The 21,635-nt window shown below is 39.9% G+C and overlaps 1 protein-coding gene across 5 annotated transcripts in view; it reads right to left on the reverse strand.

Annotated features, from left to right (window-relative positions):
• CPLANE1 (ciliogenesis and planar polarity effector complex subunit 1) overlaps positions 1-21,084 on the reverse strand; it is a 146,528-nt gene extending 125,444 nt beyond the window's left edge. For 4 of the 5 annotated variants that reach the window (XR_007127438.1, XM_047729906.1, XM_047729904.1 and 1 more), the window contains exons 1-7: positions 20,495-21,084; positions 11,714-11,841; positions 7,533-7,668; positions 7,299-7,418; positions 6,200-6,432; positions 1,607-1,713; positions 32-188 (exon numbers count right to left, since the gene is read on the reverse strand). Coding sequence is in view for 4 of the 5 variants with exons in the window: in XM_047729906.1 (XP_047585862.1) it covers positions 32-188; positions 1,607-1,713; positions 6,200-6,432; positions 7,299-7,418; positions 7,533-7,668; positions 11,714-11,794 (834 nt within the window). In the remaining variant the exon portion in view is untranslated. Of the gene's footprint in view, positions 1-31; positions 189-1,606; positions 1,714-6,199; positions 6,433-7,298; positions 7,419-7,532; positions 7,669-11,713; positions 11,842-20,481 lie in introns of all 5 variants that reach the window. The other variant, XM_047729903.1, reaches the window with a different exon arrangement.
• Positions 21,085-21,635: the final 551 nt, after the last annotated feature.

Here is a 21,635-nt window from a genome sequence, read left to right on the forward strand (position 1 = left end):
GTCACTTCCAAGACAAATTACATTTACCAACCTTTGGGTCTTTCTGATTAAGAGTTACTGCCAAGGCAATACCATCTCTTGAAAAGGCAGAAAGTAGAGCTCCTCTTGACTTCACTGCTTCACATTTAGGAACCAGACTGCACAGATGGCAGTTTTGTTGTGCCCAATGAACATGGTATGGCAATGAACTAAGAAAGCAATGAAATAATTGTAATAGGATATTTAGTTCATCACGAAAAACTTAAAGAGTACAACTAAATTCCTACATGTGCACAAATATTAGGAGCCTCTTAGCTACTGTTCAGAAGTTTCATCCACGGCACAAAGAGCAGTTGCTAGTTAAACAAATTCACTATCAGCGTTTTGTTAGTAAAGGCATGTTCCATAGTCAACCCCAAACTCATCTGTTTTGATGAAAGGTTTAGGTGACACATATTTCTACATTATTATAAACATTTTTACGGAAATTAAATAGGTAGAGAAGAAAGGATTTTTTAAATAGTGCCAATGATTTTGCTGCTGGGGTGCCTGTCTGGCTCAGTTGGTAGAGCCTGCAACTCCTGAGCTCAGGGTTTTAAGTTCAAGGCCTACCTTGGGTTCCATGCTGGGTGTGAAGCTTTCATACAAAAAATTAAAAATTAAATAAAATAGTGAAAATGTTCTATATTTGATATTAGGATGGTTATATACATATTTATCAAAATCCATCTCATTATACACTTAAGATCTATTCATTTTACTTTATATAAATATTTTAATAAAGTACTGTTAGTGTATGAAAATGAAGAAAATAATTAAAAAAAAGCCCACTATTTTACTAAATCCTACTTAGGCATTCTACGCTTTTAATGAACTCTGTATATTACTGGGCTTTTTAGAATAAATAAAACTTTTTATTTTTATTTATTTATTTTATTTATGTAATCCCTATTCCTGACATGGGCTCAAACTAATGACCCCAAGATCAAGGGTGGCATGCTCTTGTAACGGAGTCAGCCAGGTACCCCTAAATAAAACTGTTTTTTTTATATATTTTTTAATTCATTTATTTGAGAGACAGAGAGAGAAAGCACATGAGTGGGGGTAGGGGCAGAGGCAGGGGGAGAAGGAGACTCTCCACTGAGCAGGGATTCCCTGGGGATACAGGGCTCCATCCTAGGACCCCAGGATCATGACTTAAGCAGAAGTCAGATGATTAACATACTGAGCCACTCAGGCACCCCAATAAAATTATTTCTTAATTTATTTACTTTTTAAAGATTTTATTTATTTATTTGACAGACAGAGATCACAAGTAGGCAGAGAGAGAGGAGGAAGCAAGCTCCCTGCCGAGCAGGGAGCCCAATGCGAGGCTCGATCCCAGGACCCCGGGATCATGACCTGAGCTGAAGCCAGACGCTTAAGTTCTGAGCCACCCAGCCGCCCCTAGAGTAAACATTTAAAATGAAAACTAAAATAGCAAAGTAGTATTTATGGGAAGAACAGCTTTGTAATCTCAGAAGTTCAAATTCACATTCCATTTAACTAATCTTATTATGTTTTTATGGGAGAAAAATACTGCTGTAAAAGGGATAAGAAACAAGGAAGAAGGAAATCTTTGCCTTACCTTATAGGTGTAAATACATTTTCATGCCACTGAATTGCTAGAAATGTCAACTTCAGACATTCTCCAGAATAAAAAGTAAATGAACAGAAGCAGCAATCTCCAAATAACTGTAGATAAATTTAATAAACTTTAGTATATAATTCATCTAAAAATTAATCAAGATATATAGAACATACATTTTTCATCATAAATAAAATAAAATATGGAAATCTTTTTTTTTTTTTTTTTTTTTTTTTTTAAAGATTTTATTTATTTATTTGACAGAGAGAAATCACAAGTAGGCAGAGAGGCAGGCAGAGAGAGAGGAGGAAGCAGGCTCCCTGCTGAGCAGAAAGCCCGATGTGGGGCTCGAACCCAGGACCTGGGATCATGACCTGAGCCGAAGGCAGCGGCTTAACCCACTGAGCCACCCAGGCGCCCCAAATATGGAAATCTTGTTTGTATTTTTATTCTTAACATTAGGCTAGAGAATAAGTAATTTTAAAAAAAATGAGTAAGTAATTTATTTCTGAGCCAGAGGCATGTCTCAAGCAAACACTGCCATTTACGGTAACTATTACTGAAAAGATTCTTATATATTCTTATATATTTTTCTCTTATCTTATAGTTATATATTATTTAAATTAGGGCACTACCCCTACAGTGGAGGATGATAGAGGAAAATAAAATTTCAAAATGCAACTTTTAACAATAGTGGATTCGGTAACTGTTGGTCCATACTTACAAGGAATGCATGTAGCTATTTATAATGTTTCTCAGTTAATGAATTTGTTCTTTCTTGGAAATTAAATGTCTTACTTAGTATCACCAATCCTAGCTTTTTAAATTATTAAACTAATTAGATTTTAAAACCAAGGAAAACTAAGGAAAAACTAAGGAAAAGTACAGAATCAGACCTATAAATAGAGAACAAACTGCTGGTTGTCAAAGGGAAGGAAGGAGGGGGATGGGCAAAATGGGTGAAGGGGAGTGGGAGGTACAGACTTCTAGTTATGTGTAACGAGTCATGGGAATAAAAGGTAGAGCATAGGGTATATCATCAATGGTACTGTAATAGTTTTGCATAGTGACAGATGGTGACTATACTTGTGGTAATCACAGCATAACATAAAGTGTTGTTGAATCACCATGATGTATACCTGTAACTAATGTAACACTGTGTCAACTATACTCAAATAAATAAGTAAAAATAAATAAAATTTTCGGGACGCCTGGGTGGCTCAGTTGTTAAGAATCTGCCCTTTGGGGGCACTTGGGTGGCTCAGTGGGTTAAAGCCTCTGCCCTCAGCTCAGGTCATGATCTCAGGGTCCTGGGATTGAGCTCTGCATCGGGCTTTCTGCTCGGCAGGGAGCCTGCTTCCTCCTCTCTCTCTGCCTGCCTCTCTGCCTATTTTTGATCTCTGTCTGTCAAATAAATAAATAAAATCTTAAAAAAAAAAAAAAGGGGGGGCGCCTGGGTGGCTCAGTGGGTTAAGCCGCTGCCTTCGGCTCAGGTCATGATCTCAGGGTCCTGGGATCGAGTCCCGCATGGGGCTCTCTGCTCGGCAGGGAGCCTGCTTCCCTCTCTCTCTCTCTCTCTGCCTGCCTCTCTGTCTACTTGTGATCTCTCTCTGTCAAATAAATAAATAAAATCTTAAAAAAAAAAAAGAATCTGCTCTTCGGCTCAGGTCATGATCCCAGGGTCCTCGGATCGAGCCCCGCATCAGGCTCTCTGCTCAGTGCGGGAAGCCTGCTTCTCCCTCTCCCATTATCCCTGCTTGTGCTCTCTCATGGTCTCTCTCTGCCAAATAAATAAATAATAAGAAAATTGGCAAATAAAATTTTAAACCTAGGGAAAAGTGAAACTAGGGAAAGAAAAAGGAAGCTCTAACTTAAACCATTTTTTAACTTATAGTTTACAGTGTTGTATTATTTTTGAGTGTACAATATAATGATTCAACAATTCTACACATTTCTCAGTGTTCATCAAGGTAGGTATGCTCTTAATCCCTTTATCTATTTCACCTATCCCTCACCCACGTCTCACCCACTCCCCTCTTGTAACCAACCACCAGTTGTTCTCTGTATTTAAGAATCTATTTTGTTGTTTTTGTTTGCTCATTTTGATTTTTTTTTTAAGATTTTATTTATTTATTTGACAGACAGAGATTACAAGTAGCAGAGAGGCAGGCAGAGAGAGAGGAGGAAGCAGGCTCTCTGCAGAACAGAGAGCCCGATGTGGGGCTCGATCCCAGGACCCTGGGATCATGACCCGAGCTGAAGGCAGAGGCTTTAACCCACTGAGCCACCCAGGTGCCCCTGCTCATTTTGATAAAGATTCGACATGTAAGTGAAGTCATGGTCCTCTGACTTATTTCACTTTGTCAAGTATTTGTCGTTTGACTTATTTCACTTGGCCTTATACCCTCTAAGTTGATCCATGTCATCACAAATGACAAGATCTCATTCTTTTTATCACTGAGTAATATTCCATTTTATTTATATATATATATATATATATATATATATATATATATATATATATCCACTTCTTTATCCACTTCCCTATTTTTTTTTTAAGGTTTATTTATTAATTTGAAAGAGAGAGCGAGAGAGGAAACACAAGCAGTGGGAATGGGAGAGGGAGAAGCAGGCTTCCTGCTGAGCTGGGAGCCCGATGCAGGGCTCAATCCCAGGACCCAGGAGCCTGGGATCATGACCTGAGCCAAAGGCAGATGCTCAAGGACTGTGCCACCCAGGAGGCCCTATCCACTCACTTATTGATGGACATGGGGTTGCTACCATAGTTTGGCTATTATAAATAATAATGCTGCAATAAATAAAGAGGTACATATGTCTTTTTGAATTAGTGTTTCTGTTTTCTTTGGGTAAATATCCAGTTGTAGAATTAGTGGATCACATGGTATTTCTAATTTTTTGAGGAAACTCCATACTGTTTTCCACAGTAGCTATACCAATTTATATTCCCTCCAACAGTACATGAAGGTTCTTTTCTCAACATCCTTGTCAAACACATTTTATATCTTATCTTTTTGATACTAGTCATTGACAGGCATCAGGTGATAGATCTCAGTATAATTTTGGTTTGCACTTCCCTGATGATTAGTGATGATGAGCAATTTTTCATGCAACTGAGGCCATCTCTATGTCTTCTGTAGAGAAATGTCTATTCAGGTCCTCTGCCCATTTTTTAATTGGATTATTTGTGGGTTTTTGGTGTTGAGTTGTATACTTTTGTATACTTTGGATATTAACCCTTTAACAAAAATATGTGCAAGTATCTTCTCCAGTTCAATAAACTCCCTTTTTGTTTTGTTGATGGCTTCCTCCTTCCTGTTGCATAAGCTTTTTATTTTTGTGTATTTACAATAGTTGTTTCCTTTGCCAGAGGAGATACATCTAGGAAAATGTTTCTTTTTCTTTTTTTTTTAAGATTTTATTTATTATTTATTTGACAGAGATCACAGGTAGGCAGAGAGGCAGAGAGAGAGAGGAGGAAGCGGGCTCCCTGCTGAGCAGAGAGTCCCATGTGGGGCTCGATCCCAGGACCCTGAGATCATGACCTGAGCCGAAGGCAGAGGTTTTAACCCACTGAGCCACCCAGGCGCCCCTAGGAAAATGTTTCTAAAGCTGATGTCAAAGAAATTACTGCTTATGCTTTCTTCTAGGAATTTTATGGTTGCAGGTTTCACTTAGGTCTTTAATCCATTTTGAGTTTTTTTGTGTGTGTGGTTTAAGAAAATGGTCCAGTTTTCTCAACAGCATTTGTTGAAGAGACTGTCTTTTCCCTCACTATATATTCTTGCTTCCTTCCTCATAGACTAACTGACCATGTATGTATGGGTTTATTTCTAGGTTCTCTATTCTGTTCCATTGAGCTATGTGTCTATTTTGTGCCTGCCCTGTACTGTTTTATCACCTCCAGCTTTGTTCTTCTTTTCCAAGACTGCTTTGGCTGCTCGGGATCTTTTGTGCTCTGTACAAATTGGGGTTTATTTGTTCTAGTTCTTTAAAAAATGTTATGTTGATAGGGATTGCATTAAATCTGTAGACTGCTTTGGGTAGCATGGACATTTCAACAATACTCGTTCTCCCAATTCATGAGCATGAAATATCTTTCCATTTGTTTGTGTCATCTTCAATTTCTTTAATCAATGTTTTAAAAAGTTTTCAGAGTACAGATCTTTCACCTCCTTGGTTAAGTTTATTCCTAGGTATTTTATTCTTTTTGGTGCAATTATAAATGAAATTGTTTTCCTAATTTCTTTTTGCTACATCATTTCTAGTGTAGAGAAATGCAAGAGATTTCTATATAATCACCTTATATCCTATGACTTTACTGAATTCATTTGTCAGTTCTAAAATTTTTTTTGGTGGAGTTCAAACCATTTTTAATAAACATTTTTAAAAATATAACCAAGAAATGTAAAAATATTTTTTCTACAATAATTTCATAATTACTCTGACAATTAATGATGACTAAAGCTATGTAACAGTGCTTTACACACTCTGCTCAGTAGCTTCACAAAGAGTGTCTGTTCTTAGAGTCAGAGATCTCAACTCCTATAGCACCCTGTCTGATTTGGATTTTACCTCATTTTTTATAAAAACAGCATGCACTACAGCTTCTTTATCTTCATTAGAAGGCAAATGAACTGCTTCTTCAGGTATGATCTGGGACCACTGGCCTACCAATGAAGGGCTTTTAGAAGAGAAGATGTTCTTGAATTCCAAATATTCCCAAAGAAATATGCATCCAGAAGGAGTTATAAGCAGAACTCTTTTCCCATTTCCAGATACACACAAGTACAGTCTCAAGGAGCTCGCTTAAAAAAAAAAAAAAGTTAATTAAACTTCTGAAGTCTGAATTCTTCCCAGAAAGTACATAATTTACCTCTTCTGACAATAAGAAACCTAAATGATGCTTCCATTCAGGATAAAACTAAGGCACTACTAATAAATTAAAAGTACAAATAATAGTAACATTTATCATGTACCTGTTATGTGATTTTAGGAACCCATTGTTGTTGTTGTTGTTGTTTGTTTGTTTGTTTTTTAAGATTTTATTTATTTATTTGAAACAGAGAGAGATCACAAGTATGCAGAGAGGCAGGCAAAGAGAGAGAGAGGAGAAAGCAGGCTCCCCGCCGAGCAGAGAGCCCGACATGGGCCTCGATCCCAGGACCCCGAGATCACGACCCAAGCTGAAGGCAGAGGCCCAACCCACTGAGCCACCCAGGCGCCCGTTGTTGTTGTTTTTAAGGTTGTATTTATTTATTTGACAGAAAGAGACACAGCAAGAGAGGGAAAACAAGCAGGGGAAGTAGGAGAGGGAGAAGCAGGCTTCCCGCTGAGCAGGGAGCCCAATGTGGGGCTCGATCCCAGGACCCTAGGATCATGACCTGAGCCGAAGGCAGATGCTTAACGACTGAGTCACCCAGACACCCAAGGAACCCACTGTTATCAGATATGTTAGGCCAGACTTTTCTTCAAGATAAATCTAAGTATCACAAATAAACACCACCAAAAAAATTCATATACAAGAAAACATAAATATGTATATATTCTCTATATATACAGATAAATATATGCACACATACAGAGATATATTTTTAAAATAGTAATAGGAAAATGTTTCATCTTCTTTTCTATTTACCAAGTAAACCAATTTAAGCAAATAAAAAACTCCTACCTACTGCAGCTTGAATCATTTTCTTAGGCTCTTCAGTTGTCTGTATAGTTTTCAAGCAATCTTGATCCTTGTTCCAAAGAAAAAGCTCCCCTGTAGTGAGTACCCCAGCCAGCCAGGCATCTGTTTCCAAAAAGGAAATACAATACTTATAATCTAATATGTCCCTTGATATTGCCCCAAACTATGAACAAACACAATTAATCTAGACTTTTGAAAATATTAGTACTACTTAACCATTACTGGATGTTGTTAGGATAATAACATCCTTCAGTAAAGGCTGCAGACAAGGAATTTTCTTCTTTGTTCTTCCTGATAGCAAATTAATTTCATTTATGAATTTATCATCCAAAAGAAAAACAGCTTCATTTTCCTAAAAGAAGAAACATGTGAGACTTAAGAGGTGCCAGAGGTTCATTCAACCTCTAACCTAAATAATCCCAGAAAGGAAAATAAAGTAACATTCAAGAAAGATTATACACTTTACCACAAATAATAAAATTATTATTATATTATGAATAGTATATATTATGATGTTATAATAATAAAATGATTAGGTAACCTGGAGATTTTTTTCATTCTGTCTTAAAATATTTTTTTTTTAAAGATTTTATTTATTTATTTGACAGAGAGAAATCCCAAGTAGGCAGAGAGGCAGGCAGAGAGAGAGGAGGAAGCAGGCTCCCTGCTGAGCAGAAAGCCCGATGTGGGGCTCGAACCCAGGACCTGGGATCATGACCTGAGCCGAAGGCAGCGGCTTAACCCACTGAGCCACCCAGGCACCCCATGTCTTAAAATATTTCTTAATAGAATTACTAGGTAGGGGGGCACCTGGGTGACTTCAGTGGGTTAAAGCCTCTGCCTTCCGCTCAGGTCATGATCTCAGGGCCTTGGGATTGAGCCCCGCATCAGGCTCTCTGCTCAGCAGGGAGCCTGCTTCCCGCCTCCACCCCCTCCCCCCCGTCTGCCTCCCTGCCTACTTGTGATCTCTGACTTGTGATCTCTGTCTGTGAAATAAATAAATAAAAATCTTAAAAAAAAAAAAGAATCACTAGGTAGGATAACCTAATGTTTGCATCTAAATCTTTTTGATTTTTAAAATTACAGGAGTGTCTTCCAATTCTGCTAGCCAAAATTGAGTTATGTGTTGTTTAATTTCATCAATCTGAAAAGTAGTATGGGCAAGTTTTTAAACTATTTACCTAGATTAAAACAGATATGCCTTCTGAAATTTATAAACCCCAGGCTCTGATTATTTTTTATTATCTAGAAAAAGCATGCTGATTTGAATGAACCTTGTTTTCATATATTTTAGGGCAGTGGTTTTCAAAGTACTACCTAACCAACACTATTAGCAACACCTAAGACCTTGTTAGAAAAGCACACTCTCCACCCAAACCTATTCAATTCAGGAATTCCAAGAATGGGGCCCAACACTTGTTTTAAAAAGATCACCAGCTAAAGGGGCAGCTGAGTGGCTCAGTTGATTAAGTATCTAACTCAATCTCGGCTCGGGTCTTGATCTCAGGGTTGTGAGTTCAAGTTCTGAGTTGGGCAGCAGATGACCCTGAATCACTGGAAAATTCAAGAGACACTGTTCTAGAGGAAGTTAACAATGTAATTTCCCACAGGAATGATTCTAAACACCAAATTTTTAAATTTTCTTAATTATTACATAATCTAAGAGGATTTTATAGGTCTGCCAATTTTCCCTAAGGAAAATGTGAATGGTGTTCCTGGATTGCTGGTATATTCTGGCCCATCTTTATTCTAAGTTCTAAGAGGCACTTTTTTTTTTTTTTTTAAAGATTTTTATTTATTTGACAGACAGATCACAAGTAGGCAGAGAGGCAGGCAGAGAGAGAGAGAGGAGGAGGAGGCAGGCTCCCTGCTGAGCAGAGAGCCCGATGTGAGGCTCAATCCCAGGACCCTGGGATCATGACCTGAGCCGAAGGCAGAGGCTTTAACCACTGAGCCACCCAGGCGCCCCCTAAGAGGCACTTTTATTGAGTACTCATGCAAATCACAATGGGAGGAAACACTTCACTGACTATTCCAGTAAAGAAAGGTTCAGAAGATTAAATATTCTCTTTTGGTTACACAAAAAAGCTTTTGCACCATGCAGGAGGAAACCATCAACAAAACAAAAAGGCAATCTGCTGAATGGAAGAAGACATTTGCAAATGATAGATCTGATAAGAGGTTAAAATCCAAAGTATACAAAGAAATTATACAACTGTACACCAAAAAAACCCCCAAATAATCCAATTAAAAATGGGCAGAGGACCTGAATAGACATTTTTCTACAAAAGACATATAGATGGCCAACAGATGCATGAAAAGATGCTCAAAATCACTAATCATCAAGGAAATGCAAATCAAAATCACACTGAAATATATCACTTAATACCTGTCAGCATGACTAAAATCAAAAAGATAAGAAGGGGGCCACCTACATGGCTTAATCAAGTGTCTGACTCTTGGTTTCAGCTCAGCTCATGATCTTATGGTCCTGAGTTCAAGCCCTGCTTTGGGCTCTATGCTCAGCGGGGAGTCTGCTTGAGATTTTTCTGGCTCTCCCTCTGCCCCTCTCCCTGCTGGTTTTCCCTCTTTAATAAATAACCAAAATCTTTAAAGAAAAAAAAAAAGACAAAAGGGGCACCTGGCTGGCTCAGTCAGTAGACTATGCAACTCTTGGTCTCCGGTTGTGAGTCTGAGCCCTATGCTGGGTGTAGAGATTACTTACAAATAAAATCTTAAAAAAAAAAAAAAAAAAAAAAAAACAGAAATAACAAGTGTTTGGCAAGGATATGAAGAAAAATGGACTCTTGTGCACTGTTGGTAGAAATATAAATTGGTGCAGCACTGTGGAAAATAGTATGGAATTTCCTCAAAAAATTAAAAATACAAATACCATGTGATCCACTAATTCCACTGGATTTTACTTTATTTTTTTAAGATTTTATTTATTTATTCATCAGAGAGAGAGCAAGAACAAGCAGGGGAAGCGCCAAGCAGAGGGAGAAGCAGGCTCCTCACCAAGCAAGGTGACTGATGTGGGACTCCATTCCAGGATGCTGGGATCCTGATCTGAGATAAAGGCAGCCACTTAGCAGATTGAGCCACCCAGGCGTTCCTGGATTTTTTTCTTTTTTTTTAAGATTTTATTTATTTATTTGTCAGAGAGAAAGAGAAAGAGAGCACAAAGTGGACTTTCCCAGAGGTGAGATAAGTGGGGAGATGGGCAAAATTGTTGAAGGGGATTAAGAGGTACAGAGTTCCAGTCATAAATAAGTTACAGAGATGAAAAATATAGCATTGGGTATGTACTCAATAACATTGTAACAGTGTTATATGGTGACAGATGGTGACTAAATGTGAGGAGCAACGATTAATGCACAGAACTGTAGAATATGTTACACACCTGAAATCAATATAACATCATTATGTTAATTATATTTAAATTAACATTTTTCATTAAAAAGCTCCCTTTGGGGACACCTGGATGGCTCAGTGGGTTAAAGCCTCTGCCTTCAGCTCAGGTCATGATCCCAAGGTCCTGTGATCGAGCCCCGAATCAGGCTGTCTGCTCAGTGGGGAGCCTGCTTCCCCCTCTCTCTGTCTCTGTCTGCCTCTCTGCCTACTTGTGATCTCTGTCTGTCCAATAAATAAATAAAATCTTAAAAAAAAAAAAAAAGCTCCCTTTGAGGGGCACCTGGGTGGCTTAGTCAGTTAAGTGTCAGACTTCAGCTCGGGTCATGATCTCGGGATCCTGGGATTGGGCCCCAAGTCATGCTCCATGCTCAGCAGGGAGTCTGAATCTTCCTCTCTCTCTCTCTCTCTTTCTCCCTCTCCCTGCTCATGTTCTCTCTCTCAAATAAATACAATCTTAAAAAATAAAAATAAAAAACAGCTCCCTGGGCGCCTGGGTGGCTCAGCTGGTTAAGCGACTGCCTTCAGCTCAGGTCATGATCCTGGAGTGCCGGGACTGAGTCCCACATCAGGCTCCCTGCTTGGCAGGGGAGTCTGCTTCTCCCTCTGACACTCCCTCTTCTCATGCTCTCTCTCTCTCTCTCAAATAAAGAAATAAAATCTTTAAAACAAATGAACAACAACAAAAAAACTCCCCTTGATACTACATTTGAGGTTGAAATGGTGTTAAGACGAAAAATTTTTTTTGAAAGTAAAATATTTCTTTTAGACAAACCATTTAACTTTCTGGAAAAGCTAACTTGCTCACCATTAAAAAAAAAAAAAAAAAGAAAAGAAAAGAAAAACCCACAAAAAAATCCTGTTCTGTGAGCACATGATTCTTCTAAATATGGTGGTTTAAGACCAGAGAACATTCTATCTTAGAGGCAAAGTATACATTTAACACATTATTACAGCTGGTACTATATGAAGAAAGAAAAACCTACCTGTCCTAACCAGGAGACTCTTGGCCAAGGCTTTTTCTGCTTGATACTTGTTGATGTCAAAACTTCTAATCTTATCTCCATGCTTGTCAAGGTAACAATGACCAATTAAGTAAACAGTCCACAAGACGCTGTAAAAAAAATTACAATAATAATAAATAGCCCAAAAGATTTACTGAGGATCCTAATCTAGAATGTTCACATAGTAAATTGCTTTTCCATCACCTCAAATTAACTCACTTTTTAAGGTGAGATACTGAGAATGCATTTAGTATCTCGTATCACAAACAGGCAAAATGCATTTGCTTTTTTTTTTCACAAGTTTTTTCTCAGACTACAAAGATAAAAATAAACTAGGAAAAAACCTTGACAATAAAGTTTCTATGCAATATGCTTTTCTCAGTGTTATAGGTTGTATTTCCCAAGGTTGGCCACAATAGTATCTCCCAGACCACATGTCTTTTCATACTGTGACTTTGACACTTCTCTCATTGAGTTATTTGAGATATGAGATACTAAATGTATTCTCAATATCTTACTTTAAAAAGAAGAAACCATGACTCTCTATAATTATGAATAAGTAATCAATTGAACATTTTATTTAAAATGGTATATTTACATTGTTTCAAAGTATAAAAATACCCTATAAATTGCAAAAAAGAGTAACTTTATAATGAAGAAGCCAGGCAGCCTCCATTTAATCCAGTGATCAAAATGAAAATTATTGGGACACCTTGGTGGCTCAGTCAGTTAAACGGCTGCCTTCAGCTCAGGTCATGATCCCAGAGTCCTGGGATCAAGTCCCGCATTGGGCTCCTTGCTCAGCGGGGAGTCTGCTTCTCTCTCTCTCTCACTGCCTGCCACTCTGCCTGCTTGTGCTCTCTCTTTCTCTCTGTCAAATAAATAAATAAAATCTTTTGAAAAATGAAAATTATCAAAATGGATCAACTGGAGAATGTGTCGCCTAATAGGTAAAATGAGAAAAATGTCTCTGTGACATATGTGCAAAAGATACATAACCTGAACCTAATCACAAGGATGTATTAGGCAAACCCAAACTGAGGGACATCCTACAAAATAACTGATCTGAAATCTTCAAAAGTTTTAAGGTTATGAAAGTTGGGAAAAAGATCAAGAGACTGGTCCCAAGTGGAAAACCTGATAACTAAATGAATTGCAATAACTAATGGTACATTTTATCTTTTCATGATAAAGGACAAAATTGGCAACTGGAAAAACTTGAATAGGAAGAAAAAATGAGGGCGCATGGGTGGCTCAGTGGGTTAAAGCCTCTGCCTTCAGCTCAGGTCATGATCTCAGGGTCTTGGGATCGAGTCCCGCATCGGGCTCTCTGCTCAGCAGGGAGCCAGCTTCCTCCTCTCTCTCTCTGCCTGCTTGTGATCTGTCTGTCAAATAAATAAATAAAAATCTTTAAAAAAAAAAAAAAAGAAAGAGAAACTGAGGATGATATGGCTGTAATGTATGAATCTTAATTTTCTGATTTTGATTGGATATCTTCCATATATGTAGGTAATGTCCTTGTTTGCAGAAAATACACACTAAAATATTCCAAGGTAAGAGAACATCAGTTTGTCATTCACTCTCAAATGAGTTATGAAAGATCCTTGTACTATATATGCAATTTTCCTGTAAGTTTGAGTGTTCCAAATTAATTTTTTTCATTTTTAAAATCGAAAAATCATATGTAATTTGGCCATGGCCTGTATTCAATCATAGCCTTCTTCTTTCTTTATTTTTAATGTTATATTCCTAATTCTAGTTTATGAAATCCAAAAATGCTGGTATGATTAATGTCATCTTAAAAAAGTAGCTGAACTTTTTTTATAAAATAAGCTTTAAAAGAAAAACTATTCAAGTACAACAAAGAGGACCTATTAAGATGCTAGACATCCTCATATTTTACACTGCAACAGTTTTCAATTGCTTAGAACCCTAATAATCTAAATGACCATGTCCTGAGATACTATTTTTATAAACTTTAAATATAAGTAAAACTATAAATAAAAATAAATAAAAGAAATTCTTTAAAAATAGCTAACCACGGGTGCATGGGTGGCTCAGTCAGTTAAATTCCTGACTCTCGATTTTGGCTCAGGTCATGATCTCAGGGTCATGGGACAGAGCTCAGATTTGGGGCTCTGCACTCAGTGGGGAGCCTGCTTTCGAGTTTCTTCCTCTCCCTGTACCCCTCTTCCGCTTGTACACACACACTCTCTAAAATAAATAAATCTCTTTAAAGAAAAGCTAACCAAATGCAAGAGGAATGATTTCATCAGAAAAGCATCATTTGCAGTTCCTAATAAAATAACAGATCTAGTCAACAGTGTCAGTGGTTGCTAAAACTATTAGGTTAAAGTAGATGGAGAAATTTATTAGGTGAACTGACATGGCCTACCATCTTAAAATTACTAACTATGAGACAAAGACATTATATTCCTCCTGATATGTTGCTACGTAGATGGGAAGTACACAAAACTATCTATGAAATATTCTTTTTTTTTAAGATTTGAGAGAGAATGAGCAGTGGGTGGGGGAGGGGTAGAAAGAGAGGGAGAAGCAAACTCCCCACTGAGCAGGGAGCCCAACACCGTGCTCAATCCCAGGACCCCGAGATCATGACCTGAGCCAAAGGCAAGACATTTAATCAACTGAGCTAACCAGGCACCACTGAAACATTCTTAAAAAGATAAAAAGTTAAAACTGAACCTTAATCTGTATCTGACTCTAAACACCAATTGACAAGAAATAAAGAAAATAAAGGAATATATTAAATACACCAAGGAGAATAAAATCAACCAAATTCAGAGTATAAAAAATGTTACAGGATAAATGACACAGTTTCAACAAATAAATGGTACTTTAAAGGGAGAGGGGCACCTGGGTCACTCAGTCAGTTAAGCATCTGACTCTTGATTTTATTTTTTTTTTTTTAAAGATTTTATTTATTTATTTGACAGAGAGAGATCACAAGTAGACGGAGAGGAAGGCAGAGAGAGAGAGAGAGGGAAGCAGGCTTCTTGCTGAGCAGAGAGCCCGATGTGGGACTCGATCCCAGGACCCTGAGATCATGACCTGAGCCAAAGGCAGCAGCTTAACCCACTGAGCCACCCAGGCGCCCCTGACTCTTGATTTTAGCACTGGTAATGATCTCAGGGTTGTGCGATAGAGCCCCAAGCTGGCCACCACACTCAGTGGAGAGCCTGCTTGAGATTCTTTCTCTCCCTCTCTCTCTGCCCCCTCCCCACTCACACATGTTCTAAAACAAATAAATAAAATCTTTTTTAAAAGGGGGGAAGGGGAAGAAACTGCTGTATATGTATTATATATAGATATGCACTTATATATATTTATAAGGGGGGAGTGTCAAGAAACATAACCAAATGTAGTATACAAAGATCTTTTTGGACCTTAATTTAAATAAAAACAGTTAGAAGTAGATATTCAGCAGCTGCCAAAAAGAGTAAGATCTCAAAAAAAAAAAAAAAGAATAAGAAAGATCTCTGTGAACTGTGATTTCTGAAATATATTTTTAATTGAAAAAAAGCAAAGTGCAGGGATGCCTGGGTGGCTCAGTCTGTTAAGGCATCTGCCTTTGGCTCAGGTCAGAACCCCAAGGTCCTGGGATTGAATTCCACATCTGGCTCCTTCTGCAGCAGGTAGCCTGCTTCTCCCTCTGCCTGTTGCTTCCCCTACTTGTTCTCTGACAAATAAATAAAATCTTTTAATAAAACAAGCTTCACTTACTCTTTAATAAAAAAGGAGAGAAAAGTAAAGTGCAAAATTGCATATGTGGGGTGTCTACCCGGCACAGTTAGTACAACAAGCCACTCTAGAACTGGGGTTTGAGCCTTATTTGGGTGTGGAGTCTACTTTTAAAAAAGAATATACCGGGCGGCTGGGTGGCTCAGTGGGTTAAGCCACTGCCTTCGGCTCAGGTCATGATCTCAGGGTCCTGGGATCGAGTCCCGCATCGGGCTCTCTGCTGCAGGGAGCCTGCTTCCCTCTCTCTCTCTCTGTTGCCTCTCCGTCTACTTGTGATCTCTCTCTGTCAAATAAATAAATAAAATCTTTAAAAAAAAAAAAAAAAGAATATACCTAGGGGTGCCTGTGTGGCTCAGTCCTTAAGTGTCTGCCTTTGGCTCAAGTCATGATCCCAGGATCCTGGGATTCAGCCCCATATCAGGCTCCTAGCTTGGCAGAGAGCACCCTTCTCCCTTTCCCACTCCCTCTGCTTGTATTCTCACTCTCCCGTTCTGTCAAATAAATAAATAGAATTAAAAAAAAAAAAGAGTATACCTAGTATGCAACTTTGTATGTAAGCAGAAGAAAATAACATAAGCATCATTTAACTTTGTAAAAAGAAACAAAAATGGAACAAAAATTAACAAAACAGGTTAACTACCATGGGGTGGGGGTGGCAAAGTGAAAAGGCTAGGGAGAGCATACTTAATACACCTTTTTGTATGGTTTTGACTTTTGGAATTACATTAATAAACAAGAATTGGTGGGGACATAAAACTTAATACAAAGAGAAGCAAATCTGACTATATTTCAAATGAGTAAAATAACCACAATGAAAAGAAAAAGGATTAATGCAAGTAACTTTTTTTTTTTTAAAGATTTTATTTATTTATTTGACAGAGAGAAATCACAAGTAGGCAGAGAGGCAGGCAGAGAGAGGAGGAAGCAGGCTTCCCGCTGAGCAAAGAGCCCGATGCGGGGGTCGATCCCAGGACCCTGAGATCATGACCTGAGCTGAAGGCAGAGGCTTTAACCCACCGAGCCACCCAGGCGCCGCAACGCAAGTAACTTTTAAATACAGTATTCTGACGATATGCTCTCAAACTGAAGACAAAAAGAACTACAAACAAATCTCAAATTCTTCTTAGTAGGTTTGTTTTTACCAGGGGTAAGAGTATAGAAATTATGAAACTATTTTTGTATATTGTAGGAGTGAGCAAATGAATGTGTGTGTGTGTGTATTTCATATATATATATGGATGGGAGTCAGCATTTTCATTGTAGAAGAAATGGAAACCAAAGAATGGGGAAAGGTAAAGAAGAGCCCTAAAGGGCTGGATAGGAACTAAATGTGTCAGTATAAAAACTCATGATTCCTAGTTCTGTCTTCTAAAGGGGCCTATAGAAGCAATGACACTCTAGTAGCAATGAGCAAACCTAGCACCCAGATTCTGGGTTCTTTTCTTTCTTGTTTTGTTTTGTTTTGTTTTTTTAAGATCCTACTTACTCATTTGAGAGAGAGAGAGAAACCACAAGTGGGGTGAGGGGCTGAGGGAGAAGGAGAAACAGATTTCCTGCTGAGCACAAGAGCCCGATCCAATGACATGGGACTTGATCCCAGCACCCCAAGATCATGACCTGAGCTGAAGTCAGACTTAACTGACTGAGCCACCCAGGCACCCCCAGATTTTGGTTTCTAACTACCATTCCTCAGTCAGAGAAACCTTGAAAAATAGCTGATTTCAGGATAGTGAAGGAAACAAATGGACCTGGAACATCTTATTCCAAAGTAAGGAAGCAAACATATAATGGGGGCATGTCAAAAACAAACAGGACCAAGGAGTGCCTGTTGGTTAACCAGGTTAGTTAGTTAGTTGGTTAACCACCCAACTCTTGGTTTCAGTTCGAGTCAAGAGTCTCGGGGTTATGGGATTGAGCCACACCTAGGGCTCCATGCTGAGGAGAGTCTGCTTGGGATTCTTTACCTCTCCCTCTCCCTGCCCCACTCTCCCCCACCCCCGACCTTGTGAGCACACATGCACACACACTCTCTTTCTCTCTCTCAAATAAATAAATAATCTAGAAACTTTCTTTCTAGAAAGAAGGAAGGACCGACCAAGACTGATGGGCCAAATCCCACAGGTCATATTTGAGACAATCTTAGCATCAAAATAAAGATAAGCAATAGGTTACAATCTATTAAATAAAGAATAAACAAGGCCTCACTGATCTGAGGGTAGATGTGGAAAATCACCATTTTGCAACTGTCACAGTTAAAACTGATTAGGGATGAACCATCAACAGATGCTAAACCAGGCAGAGGGAGAGGGAGCATTCTGATAAAGCACAGATTATTTACATAATCTGGATGTACTGGCCCACAATTGCAGCTGAACCTTGAACAACACAGGTTTGAACTATGAGGATCCACTTATACACAGATTTTGTTTTTTTTTAATAAATATGGTATAGTATTGTAAATGTATTTTCTCTTAGGATTTTATTAATGCCATTTTCTTTTATTTATTTTACTATGCTATAATCCAGCATAAAATACATACAACATACAAAATATGTGTTAAATATTTGTTATTGGTAAGGCATGGCCAACTGTAGGCTATTCGTAGTTTAGTTTTTCTGTGGTCAGCAGATTTTCAACTGCATGGGGATGGGGGTTGGAACTCCTAACCCCCAGGTGCTTTAAAGGTCAACTGTACTTAGTTTACAAAAAAGGGGGAAAGAATAGTGAAAAGGACAAAAAAAGTGATAGTGGAGAAAACAAATTAACATCTTAACCTCTAAGAGGGAGACATTATGCTCCTCTGATTATGATAATTTGAAAAAAACATAAGATTATTTATATTGTATTCCAACCAAAAATTTCAAACCTAACTCTATTCATGAGGAAACTAATTCATATTGAAGACTTTGATATAAATGGCCTATTAGCCCTTAAAAATACCAGTATCATGAGAAACAAAGGTTCAAGAACTATTCAAAGTTAAAGAAGTTTAATGATATAAGACAATTAAATGAAATGAAATATCCTGAACTGTATCTTGTACTAGAAAAGAAAATTAGCCGTAAAGGATATTATTGTGACACTTGACATAACTGGAAATATGGACAATAGCACAGATAAAAGTAACATGTCAATGTTAAACTTGGGGAATTCGATAAAGGTACTTGTTTACATAAAAGAGTATCTGAATGAATGAATAAATAAAAAAAGCATCACTGCTGGGGCGCCTGGGTGGCTCAGTGGGTTAAGACTCTGCCTTTGGCTCAGATCATGGTCTTAGGGTCCTGGGAACGAGCCCGGCATCGCATCGGGCTCTCTGCTCAGCAGGGAGCCTGCTTCCCTTCCTCTCTCTCTGCCTGCCTCTCTGCCTACTTGTGATCTCTGTCTGTCAAATAACTAAATAAAATCTTAAAAAAAAAAAAAAGCATCACTGCTCTTAGGAAATACATATTGTCCTACTTGAGTGGTAAGGCAGGAAGAGGCATAATGCATGCAATCCACTCTCAAACAGTTCAGAACAAACAAGTTGTGTGCACATGTATAAACAGAGGAAAAAGCATGCGTAAAATATAAGCAAGTGGAGGGCGCCTGGGTGGCTCAGTTGATTGAGCGACTGCCTTCAGCTCAGGTCATCGTACTGGACTCCCTGGGATGGAGTCCTGCATCGGGCTCCCAGCTCCATGGGGAGTCTGCTTCTCCCTCTGACCTTCTCCCCTCTCATGCTCTCTCTCACTCTCTTGCTCTCTCTCAAATAAATAAAAAATAAAATAAAATCTTAAAAATAAATAAATAAATAAACAAGTGGGCAAACTGGGTAAGAGTATAGGTGTTCTTCAGTATTATTTTTGCAATTTTTCCATAAGCCTCAATTTCAAATTCAAAAAAGAGGAAAATTAATATGACAGAGTATTAAATAACATTAAGCAATTAATGTTATTTTTGATGGTATTTTGTAATTCTATTATGGGTTTGGGTTTTGTTTTTGTTTTTTTTTTAAAGAATTTTTATTTATTTATTTGACAGAGAGAGATCACAAGCAGGCAGAGAGGCAGGCAGAGAGAGAGGAGGAAGCAGGTTCTCCGCTGAGCAGAGAGCCCGATGCGGGGCTCGATCCCAGGACCCTGAGATCATGACCTGAGCCGAAGGCAGCGGCTTAACCCGCTGAGCCACCCAGGCGCCCCTTGTTTTTTTTTTTTAAGAGTGCTTACCTCTCCTAGGTATGAGATATACAGTATATACTTAAGTATTTATGCCAAGAATTTGTTTTAAAATACTTCAGAAGGGGGCGCCTGGGTGGCTCTGGCTCAATACATTCAGCCTTCCGCTGAGGTCATGATCCCAGGGTCCTGGGGTTGGCTCCCTGCTCAGCGGGGAGTCTGCTTCTCTCTCTCCCTCTGCCCTCTACACCTAACCCCACTCTTGCTATCTCTAACAAGTAAATAAAATCTTTTAAAAATAATAATAAATAAAATATATCAATAGTATGGTCATATAGCCTTTCAACTAAAATGTAAAGGATAAAAAGATGGCTCAAGGTGTAAAGTCCTACAGGATTTGATGATGATGGATGGTCTTTCAGCTTTTGAAGTCTAGTCGATGTTCTCACCTCCTGTTTCATGGCAAAGATTATTTCTGCCTCAGAGTGAACGGACAGTCAAAACCTAATGCTACAGGGCGCCCGGGTGGCTCAGTGGGTTAAGGCCTCTGCCTTCGGCTCAGGTCATGATCCTGGGGTCCTGGAATCGAGTCCCGCATGGGGCTCTCTGCTCAGCGGGGAGCCTGCTTCCTCCTCTGTGTCTGCCTGCCTCTCTGCCTACTTGTGACTTCTCTGTGTCAAATAAATAAAAATCTTTAAAAAAAATTTTTTTTAACCCTAATGCTACAGATAATAATAAACATCACGAAACAAAATTAGTTAATGAAAAGAAGAAATAAAAAAACTCAGTAACTCACAAAGTAGATTAGGAGGAAAAATATGTTGTCTTACCCCAACAAAGTACCTTTAATCAAAACTCACTGGCGAACGCAATTCCCAGAGACTAATTCAACTTCTGTTTTTTTCCCCACCAGAGACAGAGCCTAAGACACCGCATCTATTCCTCAGTGATCAACTGATACTGAAGAACGTCAAAGAAGTGTCCCCCACGATCACCTCGCCAAAGTCACTGGATCACCCCCAGGGGTTTTCCACCCCACCCCGCGGCGTAGGGTTGGTAGGGAGGGCGGCCCTCTCCCTGGCGGGGTGCTCGCCGCGGCGCCCCCGGGACGGCCCGGGGCTGGAGAACCCCGGGGGTTGTCCCACGCCGGCCGGAGGGCGACGCGGCCCCGGGAGCTCCCGCGCCTCGGTCAGCCCGAGGATGCTGCGGCGGGAGGGCGACGCGGGGAGGCTGAGCAGGGCCGAGCGCGAGGGAAGGACGGGGGGACGGGGTGCGGCGGGAGGCGGGGAGTAAGGGGTAAGGAAGGTCGCGGACGGGCACGACGCGAGGGTGGAGGTAGCGGCCGAGCCGTGCCGGGAAGGGGATGGGGTCGTGAGCGGCAGGAATCCGCGGGCAGTTACCTCCGCCGGGGCGCCGCCCGTCCGCGTAGCGAGGAGGCGGGACCGCGACCGCCAGAGGCCCAGCCGGCCGCCCAGACGCGAGCCTGTGCCCTGGCGACGGGGAAAGGCGGGGAAGGAGACGCGGGCACCGCCAGGGCGCCTGCTCCGAGCGCGGGCGGGAAGCTCGTGATGCTCCTCCCTCCCTCCGCCTCTTCACTCAGGCGCTCCAGTTCCCGCCCCTCTTTTTCGAGCCGCAGGGAACTCCCGGTTCGAGGCTTCCGGCTCCCTCCTCGGGACTGCTGCGGTCTCCTCAGCTTCCGCCGGGAGTTCATCCGTCCGGGGCGCTTCAGACGCTCGCCTCCTGAGTGCCCTGGCGCTGCGCAGCGCTTTCCTGGGAACTGCTTAATAACCGACTGACGTGTAACTCCCGGCACGTCCCCGCCCCTGTGGGGACCTCTCTGGACCCGTAAATGAAAGGGTCGCACACGGCTCTTCACAGGCCGGGTGGGCAATCTACAGCACTAAGGACAGTGTCTGTACTCGCCGTCCTAGTGACTTGTTTTGTTTTGTTTTGTTTTTTTAAGATTGTGTTCATTTTCTTTTAA

This window comes from Lutra lutra, chromosome 5, assembly GCF_902655055.1.
Source record: "Lutra lutra chromosome 5, mLutLut1.2, whole genome shotgun sequence".
Taxonomy (NCBI): Eukaryota; Metazoa; Chordata; class Mammalia; order Carnivora; family Mustelidae; genus Lutra; species Lutra lutra.